This window comes from Perognathus longimembris, chromosome 4 (assembly GCF_023159225.1).
Source record: "Perognathus longimembris pacificus isolate PPM17 chromosome 4, ASM2315922v1, whole genome shotgun sequence".
Lineage (NCBI taxonomy): Eukaryota > Metazoa > Chordata > Mammalia > Rodentia > Heteromyidae > Perognathus > Perognathus longimembris.
The window spans coordinates 47,396,630-47,414,462 of NC_063164.1; the positions used below are offsets into that span (position 1 = coordinate 47,396,630).

The following is a 17,833-nucleotide window of genomic DNA, read 5'->3' on the forward strand; positions in this document are numbered from 1 at the left end:
TGCCAGCAGGCAGCAGGGGGACCCCCCGTCTTAAAGCCCTACTGTACCAAATACCACAGCCAAAAATCTGGATGGAATTAATTTTAACAAACTACAAAGAAAATGAGATGTAGACACAATCTAAGTAAATAAATCAGTGAATACTCAAATCTAACCAGAGAGAGAAAAAAAATTATTGTAGGTGGTAATTCCCACCAGTCTGATCAGTTGGCTATTTGTCAAGTATTATGGTTAGGCAATATAATGACACTTTTATGAGGAAGAGTAGTAAGATTAAAATTCCATGTTTTATGTAGATATTTTCTTTGGAAAACTATATTCCATTAGTTTTGATACTTAGTCTTTTTCCCCAAATGAGAAAAATTTAAGCACACCCATGGATTTTGTCCCTGAGTAAAATGACTGAGAATATAACTTTATGTGCTTATCATTTAGTTAAGGGCATTACAGAACATTTAAAAGTTCAGGCCTGTTTTTATGGTGTCATTTATGAAACTTGCTTAAATAAGGAAGCCAACCACAACTATATTGCACAAATCTTAGAGAGAAGTGAAACTTTATTTTTTTCCAATAAAATTTTTATTATTGAGAGGATGATGTTTAGAGGGGTTACCTATTCATAAGTCAAGTAATGAGTACATTTCTTTTTGGACAATGTCATCCCTTCCTTTACTCTCTCCCAGTTTTTCCCTCAAAACTTTGTGTTTGAGTGCAGGGGATAAAATAGGAGAGTTAGGATTTCCTAGTGGCAGTTTGATACATGTGGCTGTATTTCTCAGAGAAGAGATTGAAGAGATTGCTTCTGTGGCAAATACAACGGATGAGCTGTATATCCTTTGATATTTACCCAGTATCAGTGTCTTCATCTTATTTTCACACAGAGTAATATGGAAATTAAATAACATAAATATGTAAATTGAAAGTGTTTTGTGACCTTCAAGTACTAGAGATGTCAACACTTGTGTTTTCGAGGAAGCAGAGAGCTAATGCTTGATTCCATGTTGGGGAGTCCTTGGATGAGTCAGTGAGCTTTACAGTGTGCACTTAGTGGTTACATGGCCTTGACCACATGATCTGGTGGTTCACGAGTCTAAACTAATTTTGGCCATGTTTTCCCTTCATCAGGTAACCCTGGAGGCCTCGCAGTGATGATGATATGCATATAGTGGCTGAGAACTGGGAGTCTCTTACTGCTGTTGTTTTAAGCAAAGGCAGTCTTAAAAACTTGTCTGCCTGAATTAGGCAGGTCTGAATGTCCAGAAGGCAGACTTCTAGGTCTTAGTTTCCTTGCAGAGTTTGGCATATTGGAATGGGAATAATACGAAGGAGCCAAGGAGATTGAGCAAGTGGGCTAATGTCTCCCAGGCTCAAAATCAGAAGTTCAAGATTAGAATCCTTTAATGTGCTCATCCAGAAATGAAAAAGGCCTCTTCCTGTGCTATGGTAGTAAGGCTGTGATGGGAAACACTGCTAGCTTTAAAAAAAGGAAAGTAAGCCAGGTACCAGTGGCTCACATCTGTGATCTCAGCTACTCAAGAGGTCCAAAGCCAGCTCAGGAAGTTGAAAGTCTGTGAAACACTTATATCTCCAATTAACTACCAAACAGCTGGAATTGGCACTGTGGCTCAAGTGGTAGAGTGCTAGCCTTGAGCAAAAAAGCTCAGGGACAACACGTAGACCCTGATGAGTTCAAGCCCCAGGATCAGCACCGAAAGAAAAAAGTGAGTGAGTGAAGTAGAGGTGTATGTGTATCTTTTTCTCACTGCCAAGTAACTTGGTAGGAGTTGTAAAATTAGATTAGATGAGGGTAGTGTTGCCTACTGTCCTTGTGCAAGTTACTACATCCTCTAGTCCAGTTTCTTTCTATGCAGAATGAGAGGGGCCATCTGGGTGATTCTGATGGCTCCTTGCAGTAGTAGCCTTCCATGACTGTGGCATGAACAGCCAATGGCTGTCAACTGAGATGAGTCACTATTACCAAAAAGTACAAAAGCAAGAAGGAATTCTCTTTCTTTGCATTTGGAGGTTTTCCTTGAACTGGAGAATTGAACCATATGCAAGGTGGGGGTGGCAACCAAGAATGAATGAAGAGTAGAGAGATGTTTATTTTTGGGTGTTCTTGCCATTTTCATAGCTTCCTTTGTCATCGCTGTCATCTTCATCAGTTGTCTTCTTTTTCTTCTTCTGAGACAGTCTGGCCACAATTTCACAGCCCTCAGCCTCCCAAGTCCTGGGATTACAGGTGTATGCCACCATACCCATCCTTTTCATTTGAAGGTTCACTTGCACCCGGCCTTGGAAAATAGTCTTAACTCTTGTTTGTGGGCAGGATGTTCAGTCATGACTACTGTACTTTATGGCAGCTGTCACCTCAATGTTATATAATGTTACTTCTCCTGTGCTGCCTGGTCTCTTTCATGTTTCCTCATAACTAAGGTAAAAGATTGTCTCTTATTTATTGTTGCCTCCTAGCAAGGAGTGGCTAATATCATCTCTGCAGGGTAAACTGTACTATAATCTTGTGGCTCTTGATCATTACTTCCATAGCTAGCAACCACTTTGGCAAAATAGTTTGGGCCATTAGTAGTTTATTACCTTAAGAGAGTATTTCACACTCTGAAAAGTCCACAAGAAGGGAAACAAGAAAACATACCCCTTGGAAAGTATTTTAAAGGTACCTATAGTTTTGTGGGGGTTTTTTAAGCTAAATGTGCTAGGTGCCAGTGGCTCACACCTGTACTATTAGCTACTCAGGAGGCTGCGGCTGTGGTTTGAAGCCAGCCTGGGCAGGAAAGTCCATGAGATTCTTATTTCTAACCACCAGAAAACTGAAAGTAGCACTGAGGCTCAAACTGATAGAACATTAGCCTTGAGTGAAAAAGCTCGGGGACAGTGCCCAGGCCCTGAGTTCAAGTCCCACGACTGACAAATAAAAAGCTAAATGTTTTGGATAGTCTGTACCATATAATCATTGTATATGTGTCTATAATTCACTATCACTATTTATGTTCCTACCACATTACCTAAGTCCCCAACAACATTTAATCTTACTCAACCCCTAAACTGGGTAGCTGCTATATATTCTTACTATTTTTAGCTAATTGTTAAATCTGAACAGGACACTGTTTCTTTATGAAATGTCAGACAGAGGGTAAAGGATATCCTGGGTGAGTTTAAAAGTGTTAGAAATTTCTATAAAGAGCCCTTGCAATTTGAGTTCTGTAGGAGAACATGCTGTGGAGCATGCAGCAAGACTTCAAAGTGGTATCTGAGCCACCTGCTTAGTCCATGCCCAGTTTCCATGTGAGTCAGATGAAGTAGATTAGGGAAAGAGACCCAAGGTTCCAGAAGTTTCTCTTGATCACATGTATGTACATATATCTATTTTCCTGTAGAATCACTCTTACAGTAGTGGAAACCTTCACAAGAAGTGCCTTCCCTGTGTTGAGGAAACCATTCAGAACTGAATAAAATTTAGCTCATTCAAAATGGGGAAGAGATTACAAAATCATATCCTAAAGGTTGCTTGTCAAAATAAGCGATTCTCTTGACAAAGTAGTGATAACTCTTCTATAACTCCTAGGAAGCCTACCAGCAGCAATCTGCTCCAATACAACCAATCAAAAAATAACTGCTGGGAACAAGGTGTGAAGTATCGTATGGTAAAGTCAGAACTTAGAAATTTTTAAAGCGGAGGTGGGGGGGGGGGGCTGGGTTCACCTGCTATTTTGGAAATTAACTGTTCTGATTCCGTTTTTGCCCAAACAGCATATGTGTCTCTTGGGAAAGTCCAGGTTTCCACTGCCTTCACTTTCTGGTTTTACTTTATCTTTGCAGTTTACAGACAAGCAAAATGGGTGAAGGTTCCAGTAAGCTGGCTGGATCATATTTCTTAGATTGAGTCATTGCTGAGAAACTTGTTTGTGAACAGGAAGCAGCCTATGAAAATGTCTGAACATGGTAACCTGCAAAACTATGAGGAAATGACCACTTTCCATTTGAAAGACAAAAGAGGAGAAGGATATGGATGGTTCTGGAGCCAGGGAATGGTACTTTAGTGATTTAACTTACTGAGTCATTCCTCTCTTCGTATGTATTTGGGAAATTTTATGAACATAAAATGTCTTAACTTTTTAAGATAGAAGAAAATAATATTAAAACTTCTCTAGAAGGAAAATTTGGATTAATGATAAATGTTAATACCTATTTAGGACTGATAATATGGCTTAAATGGGAAAGCACTTCCTTCCCAAGTGTGAGACGTTGAGTTTACACCCCAGTACAGAAGGGGAGTGGGGAAAGAATGTAGATCTGCTGATACATACAACAGGTTGCAGATCACTTCTTTTTTTTTTTTTTAATGGTGCTATAGTTAATCAGAAATGAAACTAGAAACCATGTACACTTGGCTTACATGGCTATAAGGTCCCCTTGTCTCACCATTCTCCATTTTATTGTTCTGTATTTTAAATCATTCTATAAATTTTTAATCATCTACTTCATAACTGTAGTAACACAATGAAGAGTTAGCAAATGAATATACTGTTTGGGCACACTTATATACCCAAAGTATATGAATATGGACAGGCTATAAAGAATGATCTGTCATTTGCCGTCTCTAGAATTCTGAGAAAGCAGTTGACATTGCTGTTGTATATTTTCTTATAATACAATTTGAGACACAAACCATAGAAAAGTAGTATAGTAGATAAGTATTTGAATTGCATTATGTTGGTCTTCAAAAGGAGTGTGTGTGTGTGTGTGTGTGTGTGTGTGTGTGTGTGTGTGTGTGTGTGTGTATTACCAGTACTGGGGCTTAAACCCAGGGCTGACTGCTGTCCCTTAGCATTTTTGCTCTAGGCACTTGAGCCACAGGTCCACTTCTGGCTTTGTGTGTGTGTGTGTGTGTGTGTGTGTGTGTGTGTGTGTGTGTGTGATTAGAAATAAGAGTTTCATGGACTTTCCTTCCTGGGCTGTTGGCTTTGAACTGCAATCCTGACAACTAATCCTCCTGAGTAGTTAGGAGTATAGATGTGAGCCACTGTCACCTGGTGTAGTCATCAACAGATGTATTTTTAAAACACATCTACTTTGTGTCATTTTATTTTATTGTTGGTCATGGGGCTTGAGAGCAGGGCCTGAGTGCTGTCCCTGAGCTCTTTTGCTCAAGAGTAGTGCTCAACTACTTTGAGCCACAGCTCAATTTCTGGTTTTTGAGTGGTTAATTGCACATATGAACTTTTCTGCCTGGGCTGGCTTTGAACCATGATCCTCAGATCTCAGCCTCCTGAATAGCACTGGTGTCATTTTATTTAGTGAGTATTGTGACTGTGAGTAGAATCTTATATATCAAGGAATATTTAACTCTAAAAATAAGCAAATACATAATTTTTAATCAGCATGATTTCTGAATATATATACCATATGATTATGACTTGGCATGGTTTTCAGAGTGATAGTCCAGTAATAAAAGATCTAGTATGTAAAATGATAAGTTGCTTTATTTACCTACCATGGATTGTGCTTTTAACCTCCACAGAGTACAGAAACAAGACGCAAGGAGGGAATATGTCCTCCCATATTACAACTGTGAAGTTTACTTTCATGTCTCATAACTCTGAGGCTACCGGGGGTTTTCTTCATCTGGAATTAAGAGTAACTGGCAAAAGAGAACTAATACACTAATTGATACAAACAATAAAATAGTCTTTTTGCTGCGATTCCATAAAATCAACATTTTAGACATTGTTCAGAAGCTAGTAAATACTCTATAGTAAAGTGTCAGTGAGTTCATTTTGCTGTTTAATTCTTCTAAATTCAGTGACTCCTCTGTTGCTTGTGAGGCTTCCTATTGCTCTTAATTTAATTCATATTCATATAGACAGTAAAAACATAATTCCTCTTCTCTACCTGATTTTGTTTAAAAATATTTGATATTATCTATGGAAAAAATACACTAAACCAGGTTAGGCTTTAATTAGGTAAATAATATAGTCACCTGGACACAATAAAAAAGAATGAAAGAGAAATATAGGTATAACTTAGATTGTAAATTCTAGAAACTAATATTTGGATCAAAGAGCTTTTAGGAGAATACGTTTGCTGTTTCACTGTTTGGGGGGCGGAACATATAGGATTTTTTTAGCCAGAAATGTATTATTTTAAGGTGTAACTTAACTGTCTTAATTAACTTAATAATGTAAAGTTGAAAGCAAGGTTCAATTTTTCTGTTTACTAATATACAGTTTACTAATTTTTAGCAGTTTATTTCCAGAAAGAAACCTACTACCTTTTAATTCTCAATAGGAAAGAGGGTTGAGGAGCACATTTATACATGTGTAAAATATACCTTTTTTTCATTTCAAATGCTATTCCAAAGTTTTAATTTACTGAATAGCTTTAATTTAGGATATGGACCTTGTTGTTCAAAGTACTAAAATTGGCTTGCAAAAACATTTAACATATCGCTGGTTACTTGTGTCTTTAATTTAGGCTGAGATCTGAGGATTGCAGTTTTAAGCCAGTCTGGGTAGACAAGTCCAAGAAATTCTTAATTGTCCAGGCAACCAGCACAAAATCTGGAAGTAGAGGTGTGGCTCAAGTGGTAGATCACCAGCCTTGATTTAAAAAAAAAAAAAAAAAAGACCCTAAATCCTGGGGCTTAAACCCAGGGCCTGAGCACTATCTTTGGTTATTTTTGCTCAAGGCTAGTGCTCTACTACTTGAGCCACAGCTCCACTTTCAGCTTTCTGGTGGTGTCTCGTGGACTTTCCTGCTCTGGCTAGCTTGGCACTGCTATCCTCAGACCTCAGCCTCCTGAGTAGCTGGGATTACAGGTCTAGCCACCAGCTCCCAACATTTTTCTGTTAGGCCAAATGTTGATTTAACATGAATTGTCCAAAGTTTCTTTTTATCTTACTTTGTGTAAGCCAAGTGTGAAACATAATCTAGAATACAGGTAAGATTCACTAAAGGACAGACAAAAAATTCAGACACTAAGTGGTAGACAGCATTTGTTCCGTATGCTACTAGAAGACCCACACCAGCATGTGGGTTTCCCTTGGGAAACTTTCACCAGTTACAAGGAAGTACCTGTTGAAATGCTGTGCAAACAAACCTGTTTTCCTCTCCTTCCTCACACTTTGCTTATCTGACATTTTGTCTAATAGGGACTCTTGGCCAGTCCAGGTCAGGCAGATGCACTTCTTCAAAGCCTTGGATTTCTGTGTAGAAGGGCAGTTTTAGTTCTTCCTTAGGCACTTCCCTTCCCTGCTGTTTGATGTCATGTTCTTGTTTGTTATGGGCTACACCCCAACTATTATTTCCTCTTAGATAATGTTCAGACTTAGAAGAGAGATGGGTCAGAGATGGGTCATCTGTGGTGTAAGTCATGCGCCCAGTCACAGGGCTTCTAACAGGAAATGTATGCTTCTGTTTGTGTGGTCTGCACAGAGCAGCACTAAGCCTATTGGCCTACCCAGCAAGGCCTTTAGGTTAAGAAACATGTTCAGTTCTTTTTCAGTGTAACAATTTAAAATGTTTCATACAATATTAAATCTCTGCAGGCATTTCCAATCTGAAAACTGTATGACAATCTGAGTGATACATTATGACATTAGCTATAATAAAAACCCCATTGTTTCTGCATTCCAAATTTGATCACATGGTCTGGTTTTAGGAATCCAAAGTTGTTGCTTAAAATTCAGCTTAAAAAAAAAGTTTTAGAGGCCTCACAACATATACCTACAAATACAGAGGAAAGCATCTCAAAACACTATGAACCTATGTAGGGGCCATTATGATCTCACCAGATGCTCTGATGCCTGGGACAACTAGATATTGTTACTTGAAAGAAACTCTTAGTGCTCTTATCCTGGTGGGCCAAAGAGCTAGGCTGTGGGCACTATGTACTGAGTCCAGCATTGTTTCAAATTAGGTGTTGAGAAACAGGATATTGTAGAGCTGATTTAAATGATGTTTCTTGCTTTATGTTTTCTGTCTGTTGATAAAGCCCCATCAATAGGTTCTTTTCTGGTCATGTTATAGGAAATTAAAAACAAAAGAACACTGAATTTGTTTGGAGTATGCATTGAAGATCAGTCATGGTTGGAACTGACTGAAGATCAAATGAGGGTACAGAATAGTATGTTGAGGTATACTGATCTTAACATCTGGTCATAACAGTAACTAACAGCAGAACCATTACAATCATTCACAAAAATTATGTCCTCTGCTTTTCTTCTAAAGGTGCTTCAATCCTTTCTTTTATAATTTTATTAATTTTTAAACTTATGACACATGTGCATGCCTACTTGTCAGATTTGCTCTTTGGAAGGACCAAGCAGCTTCATTGCTTCCGTGACACTATTTATGATTTTGAGTAAAGTCATCTTTTCTAACTTAACTAGCTGCAGTGTTATTTTAGAGCCCCACTAGCAAAGTTCATAGGTTATTACCCATTGGCCTAGAGTTTGTTCTCACCTATATCAAGTACTCATCATTGACCGTGGCATTTGTGTGTGTGTGTGTGTGTGTGTGTGTGTGTGTGTGTGTGTGTGTTTTACTGGGGCTTGAACTCAGGGTCTAGGTGCTTTTCCTTTTCTTTTTTTGCTCAAGGCTAGCAGCAAGCACTCTACCAGTTGAGCCACCACTCCATTTCTAGTTGGTTCTTTTGTTTTGTGCTGGTCCCCGGGCTTGAACTCGGCCTGGGCACTTGTCCTTGAGCTTTTGTGCTCAGGGCTAGCACTCTTCCACTTGAGCCACAGCTCCAGCTTGGTGGTTACTTGGAGATGTTTCACAGACTTTCCAACCAGAATGTTTGAAATAGTCCCAAGACAGAGCAAGTATTTGGGTTTGTTATATTGATCCATGAAGTCTTAATACCTTTCACATATCAGTTCTTAAGAAGAATAATTAAGTTTAATTAAAATCACAGGATCCTGAATTCCTTCATTCATACTGGCATTTAGATGTGAATGTTGAAGTCAATGTGTCTTGGTCCAAATAGCTCCAGTTTGAGGGGGAAAGTCTAGTGCTGTATCCTGAGTCATTGAGAAATGATGAAATCAGGATTTAAAGTGGCTTTCTGGATACTTTGGAAATAAATGGAAACACGTCTATTTTTAAAATGGAAGTTACTCTTACGCATAAGTTGGAAACTCACTGCCAATTTAGCCATTTGTATGTTGCCTGTTGTATTGCTCTTGTCTGGGAAGCTGGTTCAGGTGACAAATGGTTAAAACAACCTTCAGTACACCGACCACATCAAGATTGCAAGGCATAGTCAGGTGATGGTGGCAACTCATGCCTGTTATCCTAGCTACTCCGGAGGCTGAAATCTGAGTATCAAAGTTCAAAGACTGCACAAGCAGGAAAGTCCGTGAGAAGTGGTGCTGTGGCTCAAAGTAGAGTGCTAGTGTTGACCTGAAGAGCTCTGGGATAGTGCCCAGGCCCAGAATTCACGCCCCACTACTGACCAAAAAAAAAAAGGAGATTGCAAGGCAAAGTGTCTGTTTATACACACACTCATACACACTTAAACTTTCCGCTACAGTGGATTTCTTATCTGCCCAGTTTAGGGACCACTGGCCAGTTAGTTTAAAAAAAAAAACACAGGGGCTGGGGATATAGCCTAGTGGCAAGAGTGCCTGCCTCGGATACACGAGGCCCTAGGTTCGATTCCCCAGCACCACATATACAGAAAACAGCCAGAAGCGGCGCTGTGGCTCAAGTGGCGGAGTGCTAGCCTTGAGCGGGAAGAAGCCAGGGACAGTGCTCAGGCCCTGAGTCCAAGGCCCAGGACTGGCCAAAAAAAAAACACAAAAACACTGCTGAGTAGACTGCCTGGATTTATACATTTACTTAACTACTTTTCTTTTTTTTTTTTTTCTTACCAGTTCTGGGCCTTGAACTCAGGGCCCGAGCACTTTTTGCTCAGGGCTAGCACTCTACCACTTGGGCCACAGTGCCACTTCTGGCTTTTCTATACAGGTGGTGCTGAGGAATCGAACTTAGGGCTTCATGTATGCAAGGCAAGCACTCTACCACTAAGCCATATTTCCAGCCCTACTTAACCACTTTTGATGAGTAACTTTTTAGACTAAACTTCACTATTATCTGTAAGATGTAATAGTTTATATGTATGTAAGAGTTTGTATTTTGAACAATGCCTTGCATATAAGGGAGCCCTTAACATGCTGTATATTGTCCAAGTCTAGGGTGACTCCCATGAATTCAGTTCTGTACCATTTAGGATTCCAACAACTAGCTGGAGTCCAGCTAGTTGTGTGGCTTCAAGAAGCTGCTTAGGCTTTGTTGGTTGGGTAAAAAGAGTCAGGCTGAAGTAACAGTGGTTATTTTTGTCCGTGGGAAGCTGAGAGGAGCAGGAGCTCTAGATCTCTACCAGGCAGTCAGTCAGTCTTGTGCTGTACCAGCCCTAAGTAGAACTGAAGCATTAGCTATTTTGGGGTGGTTTTTTTTTTGTTTGTTTTGTTTTGTTTTTTTGGTCAGTCATGAGTCTAGAGTTCCATGCCTGGGCACTTCTCCAGAGCTCTTTTGCTCAAGGCTAGCACTCTACCACTTTGAACCACAGTTCCACTTCTAGTATTTGGGTTGTTAATTGGAGATGAGTCTCACAGAGGATTTTCCTGCCCAGGCTGGCTTTGAACCATGATCTCAGCCTCCTGAGTAGCTAGGATTATGGCATTAGCCACTGGCATCTGGATAGCACTAGCATTTTTACATATCATATCCACCAGCCATTGGGCCCCAACTCCTATTTTCTTCCCATGTCTTGATTTTTCCAACCTCAATTTCATTTTTTTTCAATATGAATGATTACACGGAAACTGATCTAAATTTCTACTTGTTTAAAATTTTCAGAAAACTAGCAACAATTCATAAAAACTGCTTTAGCACATGTTTGGTTGAGAATGTGCCATATACATTTTTTCTTACATGGTGTCGTACTAAACTGAAATAACTGAATAAACCATTCCCTATTTGCAAGAATCTTTGGATATCTTAATAAAATTTTGTACCATCAGTTTTTCCTTAGACCAGTGTTTGGTTTTTGTTTTATTTAGTGGCTAAAAGTGTAGCCCCAAGTGATAGACTATTTACTTATAGCATGCCTTGGGTCCCCAGAACATCCCTCACCCCCAAAAAGGTATCCAAAAATTCAACCACAGGGAGTCTTTCTCTTTACAAACTGTTCATGCCCCCAGGAAGTAAAGCTCAAGTCATCAGGAAATTATTTAATAGGTGAACCACAGAGACAAGAGTAACAGGAAATGAAGATAATCCAGTGTAAGGAGAAAAATAAAAATTATAGTATTTTATAACTGTCAGTTTAACTTAGAGGCTTCCCTCTATCGTCTACACATGCTGAGGAAGGTAATGAAAACTCCATGAGTTTTCAGTGATGTTTTTGAAATTCTCTTTCTCATAATATGTCATGTTGTAATTTGTGTGCTCTTAAGACTCAAGTGTGAGTTGTGTGTGTGTGTTTGTGTGTGCATCTGCCAGTTACGAGGCTTAAAATCAGTGCCTGGGCACTGTGATCTTTTTTGCTCAAGCCCAGCACTCTGCCACTTGAGCCACAGCTCCACTTCTGGCTTTTTGGTGTTTAATTGGAGATAAGGAGTCTCATGATTTTACCTACCTGAGCTAGCTTTGAACTGCAATCCCCAGATCTCAACCTTCTTAGTAGCTAGGATTACAGGTATAAGCCACCAATGCTTGGCTTGAGACTTCTTTTAATTCACATTAGTACCATCCCAATCATTTCATTAGTGATTGATCCATTAGAATGGATGGGTGTGTAGTGGTGGTTTTTAGTGGAAAGATTGAAGGCATTAGCTGTTCCTGAACAGTGGATCTGTGTTCTAATTTTCATTCTGCTTATAATTGCCCACCGTGAACAGTGGGATAACTGTGATTTAACCTTTGTGGATCATCTTAACCATTATTTTTTTTAATTAAACATAGGACATGGATTTGATTGACATACTTTGGAGGCAAGATATAGATCTTGGGGTAAGTCGAGAAGTGTTTGACTTCAGTCAGCGACAGAAGGAGTATGAACTGGAAAAACAGAAAAAACTTGAAAAGGAAAGACAAGAGCAACTCCAAAAGGAGCAAGAGAAAGCCTTTTTTGCTCAGTTACAATTAGATGAAGAAACAGGTGAATTCCTCCCAGTTCAATCTACCCAACACATCCAGTCAGAAACCAGTGGATCTGCCAACTACCCCCAGGTATGATGTACTCAGTTCTTGGGAAAGTATATAGCAGAGTTTAAGAAAATGTAAAGAAAATAGAACAGCTCTGCCTATTTTACTACGTCTTTGTGACCCTGTCAATTTATGAAATTCCTATCCTCAGCCTCCTGGTAAATTGAATACCTGAGCTAGTTATTTAAGGATTAGGAAGCCACAAATCACATGAAAGAAACTTGTAAATTACATATCAGCAGCAAAAATGCAGGCAGTAGGGCTGGGAATATGGCCATGTGGCAAGGTGCTTGCCTCATATACATGAAGCCCTGGGTTCGATTCCCCAGCACCACATATATAGAAAAAGCCAGAAGGGACACTGTGGCTCAAGTGGCAGAGTGCTAGCCTTGAGCAAAAAGAAGCCAGGGACAGTGCTCAGGCCCTGAGTCCAAGGCCCAGGACTGGCAAAAAAAAAAAAAAATGCAGGCAGTAATAAAAACAGTAAGTAGGCATTGCTTGTGGCATTATGGCAGGAATTGTCCTAATTTCATGTATTAACTGATCTACTCAATGTAACTGAGCAAATAAAATTGCCCAGATTTTTTATTCAAAAGAATTGTAGTAAAGCACTTGCTTAGTATGCATTATGCCCTAAGTTTGATTCCCAGCAATGTGTAAATTCGGTTTTTAAAAAGAGCTAAGAGGCTGGGGAATGTGGCTTAGTGGTAGAGTGCTCACCTAGCATGCATGAAGTCCTGGGTTCAATTCCTCAGTACCACATACACAGACAAGGCCAGAAGTGGCACTGTGGCTCAAGTGATAGAACGCTAGCCTTGAACAAAAAAAAAAGCTCAGGGACAGAGCCCAAGTCTTGAGTTCAAGCACCAGGACTGGCAAATAAATAAATAAATGGAGCTAAGATTTCTGCAGCCTGGTTTGTGTATCAAACTGATTGCTGAAATAATTACTAAATTGTAAACATTTATGGACATTAATCATGAATCTTAAATCATGAATCTTTAGCATGACAAAATTTTAACTTTTTTTTGTTCTTGTTCCTTTATGTCTCCTCCCCTCCTTTTTTTTGTCTTTCCCTTTTAATCTAGGTTGCCCACATTCCCAAACCAGACGCTTTGTACTTCGATGACTGCATGCAGCTTATGGCAGAGACATTCCCATTTGTAGATGACAACGAGGTATAAAACATGATTAAAGCCAGTGGCTCACACCTGTAGGCTGAGATCTGAGGATCGAGGTTCAAAACCAGCCCAGGCAGGAAAGTCCGTGAAACTCTTATCTCTAATTAACCAGAAAACCGGAAGTGGTGCTGTGGCTCAAAGTGGTATAATGCTACCCTTGAGCTGAAAAGCTCAGGGACAGTTCCCAGGCCCAGAGTTCAAGCCCCATGACCAACCAAAAATATTTTTTTTAATGTGATTTAAAAAAAATTCACTAGCTACATTGAACATGTCCTAGTTTAACCCCTTAAATGTGACTCTAATAGAAGGAAAATTTATACCATGCAAATACTTTGTCAAGGAAGCAGTACATACATCTGCCTCTAAAAACACCCTTACACAGTATAAAACTACTGTATAGCCAAGGAACATGAGTAAGTATAACCATGGAAACAACTCATTTATTATAGATATATACAGGTTTCTTGCTAAGAACAAGCTGAATAACAAGCCAAGATTTAATTATTTCTCTGTGTGTGCTGGTCCTGGGGCTTGAACTTGGGGTCTAGGTACTGTCCTTGAGCTTTTGTGCTCAAGTTTAAGTACTCTGCCACTTTGATCCACAGCTCTACCTCCTTTTTTGGTGGTCAGTTGGAGAGAAGAGTCTCACAGACTTTCTTGCCCAGGCTAGCTTCAAACCATGATCTCAGGATTTATAGGTATGAGCCACCAGCACCCAGGTGTCATTAAAAAATTTGTCTATTTTTTGAAAAATCATACTAGATGTTATAGATATAAACTGGGTACTAAAGATTGTTCTTACCCATTTTGAAGGGTTTTATTTTTTATGCCTGGGGTAGAATACGCCACTAAATTATAAACTTGAAGTCATTTGGGTAGTGGGAAATATTGTATAGGAGTAGTAAGTGGTCAGTATGTAACTGTGGCTGGTTCTATTTTAAAGTGTTATAATAGTGCTTTGGAACTTACTCATGTAGTAAATGTCTTGTCAATTTTAGGTTTCTTCAGCTACGTTTCATCAGTCACTTATCCTGGATATTCCCAGTCACATGGAGAGTCCAGGCTTTGTGGCTTCTAATCAGGCTCAGTCACTTGAAACACCTTTTGAAGTGGCCATGAGTGATTTAAACACCATACAGCAGGACTTTGAGCAAGTTTGGGAAGAGCTACTTTCCATTCCAGAACTGCAGGTAACTAAGAGCCAATGCAGCACTGAAGAAGCATATTGCATATATTTATTCAGTACCTTTAAATTAGGCATTATTATTTATATGCCACCTAGAAGGATTTGAAGGTGTGTCCAAATTAGTCATGAGAGCTGCCCAGGCTCACTTAAAAAAAAAAAGTGGTTGTACAAAAGGTTACAATTCCGTAAGTCAGGTTATGAGTACAATGCTTCTTGGTCAGTGTTACCCCTTCCATCATTCTTCCCCACCACCCACCTCCCATCCTATCCTCAAACTACATAGTACAATTTACTTAATCCACAATGAATATAATAGCTGCATTTGCTCATCCTTCTTCCATTTGTGTGACCCCTTCCCCCTTTTGTCCTCTCTTCAAAATACAGGCTCACTTTTAACAGCACTTTGGTTAAATGGGCTGAATATTTAAGAACAGTTCTTTTCTGAACCTGGTATGTGCCCTAGGAACACTGAAAATGGTGCCTAGAGCTTAGGTATGCTCTACTCAAAATGGAAATTATCTCTGAATCATAGAATGCCTTGAAGAGAGTGAGGAAGTTATCTAAATTTACCAGATTGGATTATTAGCTATTAAAGAACATTTAATCTTGAGTCATACAATATAAATTTCTTTCCTACAGTGTCTTAATATTGAAAATGAGAAGCTGGTTGAGACTACTAGTGAGGTTTCAAGCCCAGAAGCCAAACCAACAGAAATTGACAATTACCATTTGTACTCATCAATCCCCTCACTGGAAAAGGAAGTAGGGAATTGCAGCCCACATTTTATTAATGCTTTTGAGGATTCATTCAGCAGCATCTTCTCTACAGAAGATCCCAGCCAGTTGACAGTGAACTTGTTAAATCCAAATGCCACATTAAACACAGATTTGGGTGATGAGTGTTATTCTGTTTTTATAGCAGAACCCAATGTCCACAACAACTTGCCCTCCTCTGTTACTACAAGCCAATCATTCTCTGAATTCCTCAGTGAGTTCATTGATGACTCTGATCTATCACTTTGTAAAGTTTTCAACCAAAAGCATTCTGAAAACACAAAAGAATTCAATGATTCTGACTCTGGCATTTCACTGAACACAAGTTTCAGCATAGCATCCCCGGAACACTCAGTCGAATCTTCCATCTATGGAGACCCACCACCAGGCTTCAGTGATTCTGAAATGGAAGAACCAGATAGTGCCCCTGGAAGTGTCAAACAAAGTACTAAAACACAGTCAGTAGTGCATTCTGAGAATTCAGTGCAACCTCTGTCACCAACTCAAGGGCACAGTGCTCCTATGCATGATGTTCAATGTGAAAACACACCAAAGAAAGAATTGCCTGTAAGTCCTGGTCATCAAAAAGCCCCATTCACTAAAGACAAACACTCAAGCCGTTTAGAGGCTCATCTCACAAGAGATGAGCTTAGAGCAAAAGCTCTTCATATCCCATTCCCTGTAGAAAAAATCATTAATCTCCCTGTTGATGACTTTAATGAAATGATGTCCAAAGAGCAATTCAATGAAGCTCAACTTGCCTTAATTCGAGATATACGTAGGAGGGGTAAGAATAAAGTGGCTGCTCAGAATTGCAGAAAAAGAAAACTGGAAAATATAGTAGAACTGGAGCAAGACTTAGGTCATTTAAAAGATGAAAAAGAAAAATTACTCAAAGAAAAAGGAGAAAATGACAAAAGCCTCCATCTACTGAAAAAACAACTCAGCACCTTGTATCTTGAAGTCTTCAGCATGTTACGTGATGAAGATGGAAAACCTTACTCTCCAAGTGAATATTCCCTGCAGCAAACAAGAGATGGCAATGTATTCCTTGTTCCCAAAAGTAAGAAGCCAGATGTTAAAAAAAAATTGGTTTAGATCAATCTTTCTGAGCTAGTGAATTTTCTGGGTTTTTTTTTTGTACTGTTATACTAAAAACCTCCTGTGATGTGAAATACAGAAACATACTTTACAAAGTAATTCTATGCAAAATAGCTGAAACTAGTGTAGAAAACATGAAACTTACAGTATGTTGAATCAATAGTTTCATTTTAACAGTGAAGTTAATTTCTTAAGACACGGTTTGAGCTAGTTTTTGTGTAAGTGTAAATACTATAAGACTTATTTATACTGTTCTTAATCTCATTTGTTACATTCATAGATTTATATGATAGAACAGGACCTCCCGCTAAAAGCAAATTATTGCAAAACTAACCATAGTTTTTTAAAATAAATATTGTATGAAAAATGGAATTTTTATATTGTTGTTTAGCGCAGGAGAAAAACACAACTGAAAAGGGTTGACTAATAAAGGAGTATTATGATTATTTCTTTGGATTCATTTTTAAAGTTCACAACAGTATTTTCTATAGGATAATCATCCCACACATTGGAAATTTTATTTTTGAATGGTTTTGAGCTTGGTGCTTTTAGCTCTCACTTATAGGCTGAGATCTGAGGACCTTGGTTCAAAGCCAGCTGGGGACAGAGAAGCCCATGGGACTTACCTCCTATTAACCATCAAGAAAGCTGGAAGTGGAGCTGTATGTAGTTCAAGTGGTAGAGAGCTACTCCTGAGCAAAGAAAGCTCAGGAACAGCACCCAGGCCGAGTTCACGCCCCAGGACCAACACACACATGCACAAAAAAATGGTATGGTGTGGTACCAATGGTATGGTACAGAGAAAGTTTTCAAGATAGCTTCAATAGCCAGGTGCATTTGACCAAGAAAAGGTGTTACCTGTTGACATGAAACACTCGGTGTTTGTTTTTTTTTTAATCTACAAATGAATGTCTCCATTATTTGTAGTACCAACAACCAAACCAATATCCCTGAGCTACTAGAACTTAAATCTTAATGAAGGGGGATTAAGAAAAGGATGAGAGGGCTGGGGATATGACCTAGTGGCAAGAGTGCCTGCCTCATATACATGAGGCCCTGGGTTCGATTCCCCAGCACCACATATATAGAAAATGGCCAGAAGTGGCGCTGTGGCTCAAGTGGCAGAGTGCTAGCCTTGAGCAAAAAGAAGCCAGGGACAGTCCTCAGGCCCAGAGTCCAAGCCCCAGGACTGGCAAAAAAAAAAAAAAAAAAAAAAAGGATGAGAAGACAGAAAGTTAAAATTGGGTATGATACTGTAACCTCTCTGTACGTCAGTTTGATAATAAAAATTTGAGAAAAAAAAAAAGAAAGTTAAAATTGGGTTGTAAATAGGAACCCGTATTGAGGTTGCAAACATAGC

The 17,833-nt window shown here is 39.2% G+C and overlaps 1 protein-coding gene across 2 annotated transcripts in view; it reads left to right on the plus strand.

Moving 5' to 3' along the window:
* The window catches only part of Nfe2l2 (NFE2 like bZIP transcription factor 2), a 34,083-nt gene extending 17,165 nt beyond the window's left edge, over positions 1-16,918 (plus strand). For both annotated transcript variants that reach the window (XM_048345188.1, XM_048345189.1), the window contains exons 2-5: positions 11,989-12,255; positions 13,320-13,409; positions 14,411-14,602; positions 15,238-16,918. In XM_048345188.1, the coding sequence (XP_048201145.1) occupies positions 11,989-12,255; positions 13,320-13,409; positions 14,411-14,602; positions 15,238-16,470 (1,782 nt within the window). In that variant the 3' untranslated portion in view covers positions 16,471-16,918. The remainder of the gene's footprint in view (positions 1-11,988; positions 12,256-13,319; positions 13,410-14,410; positions 14,603-15,237) is intronic.
* The last annotated feature ends 915 nt before the right edge of the window (positions 16,919-17,833 follow it).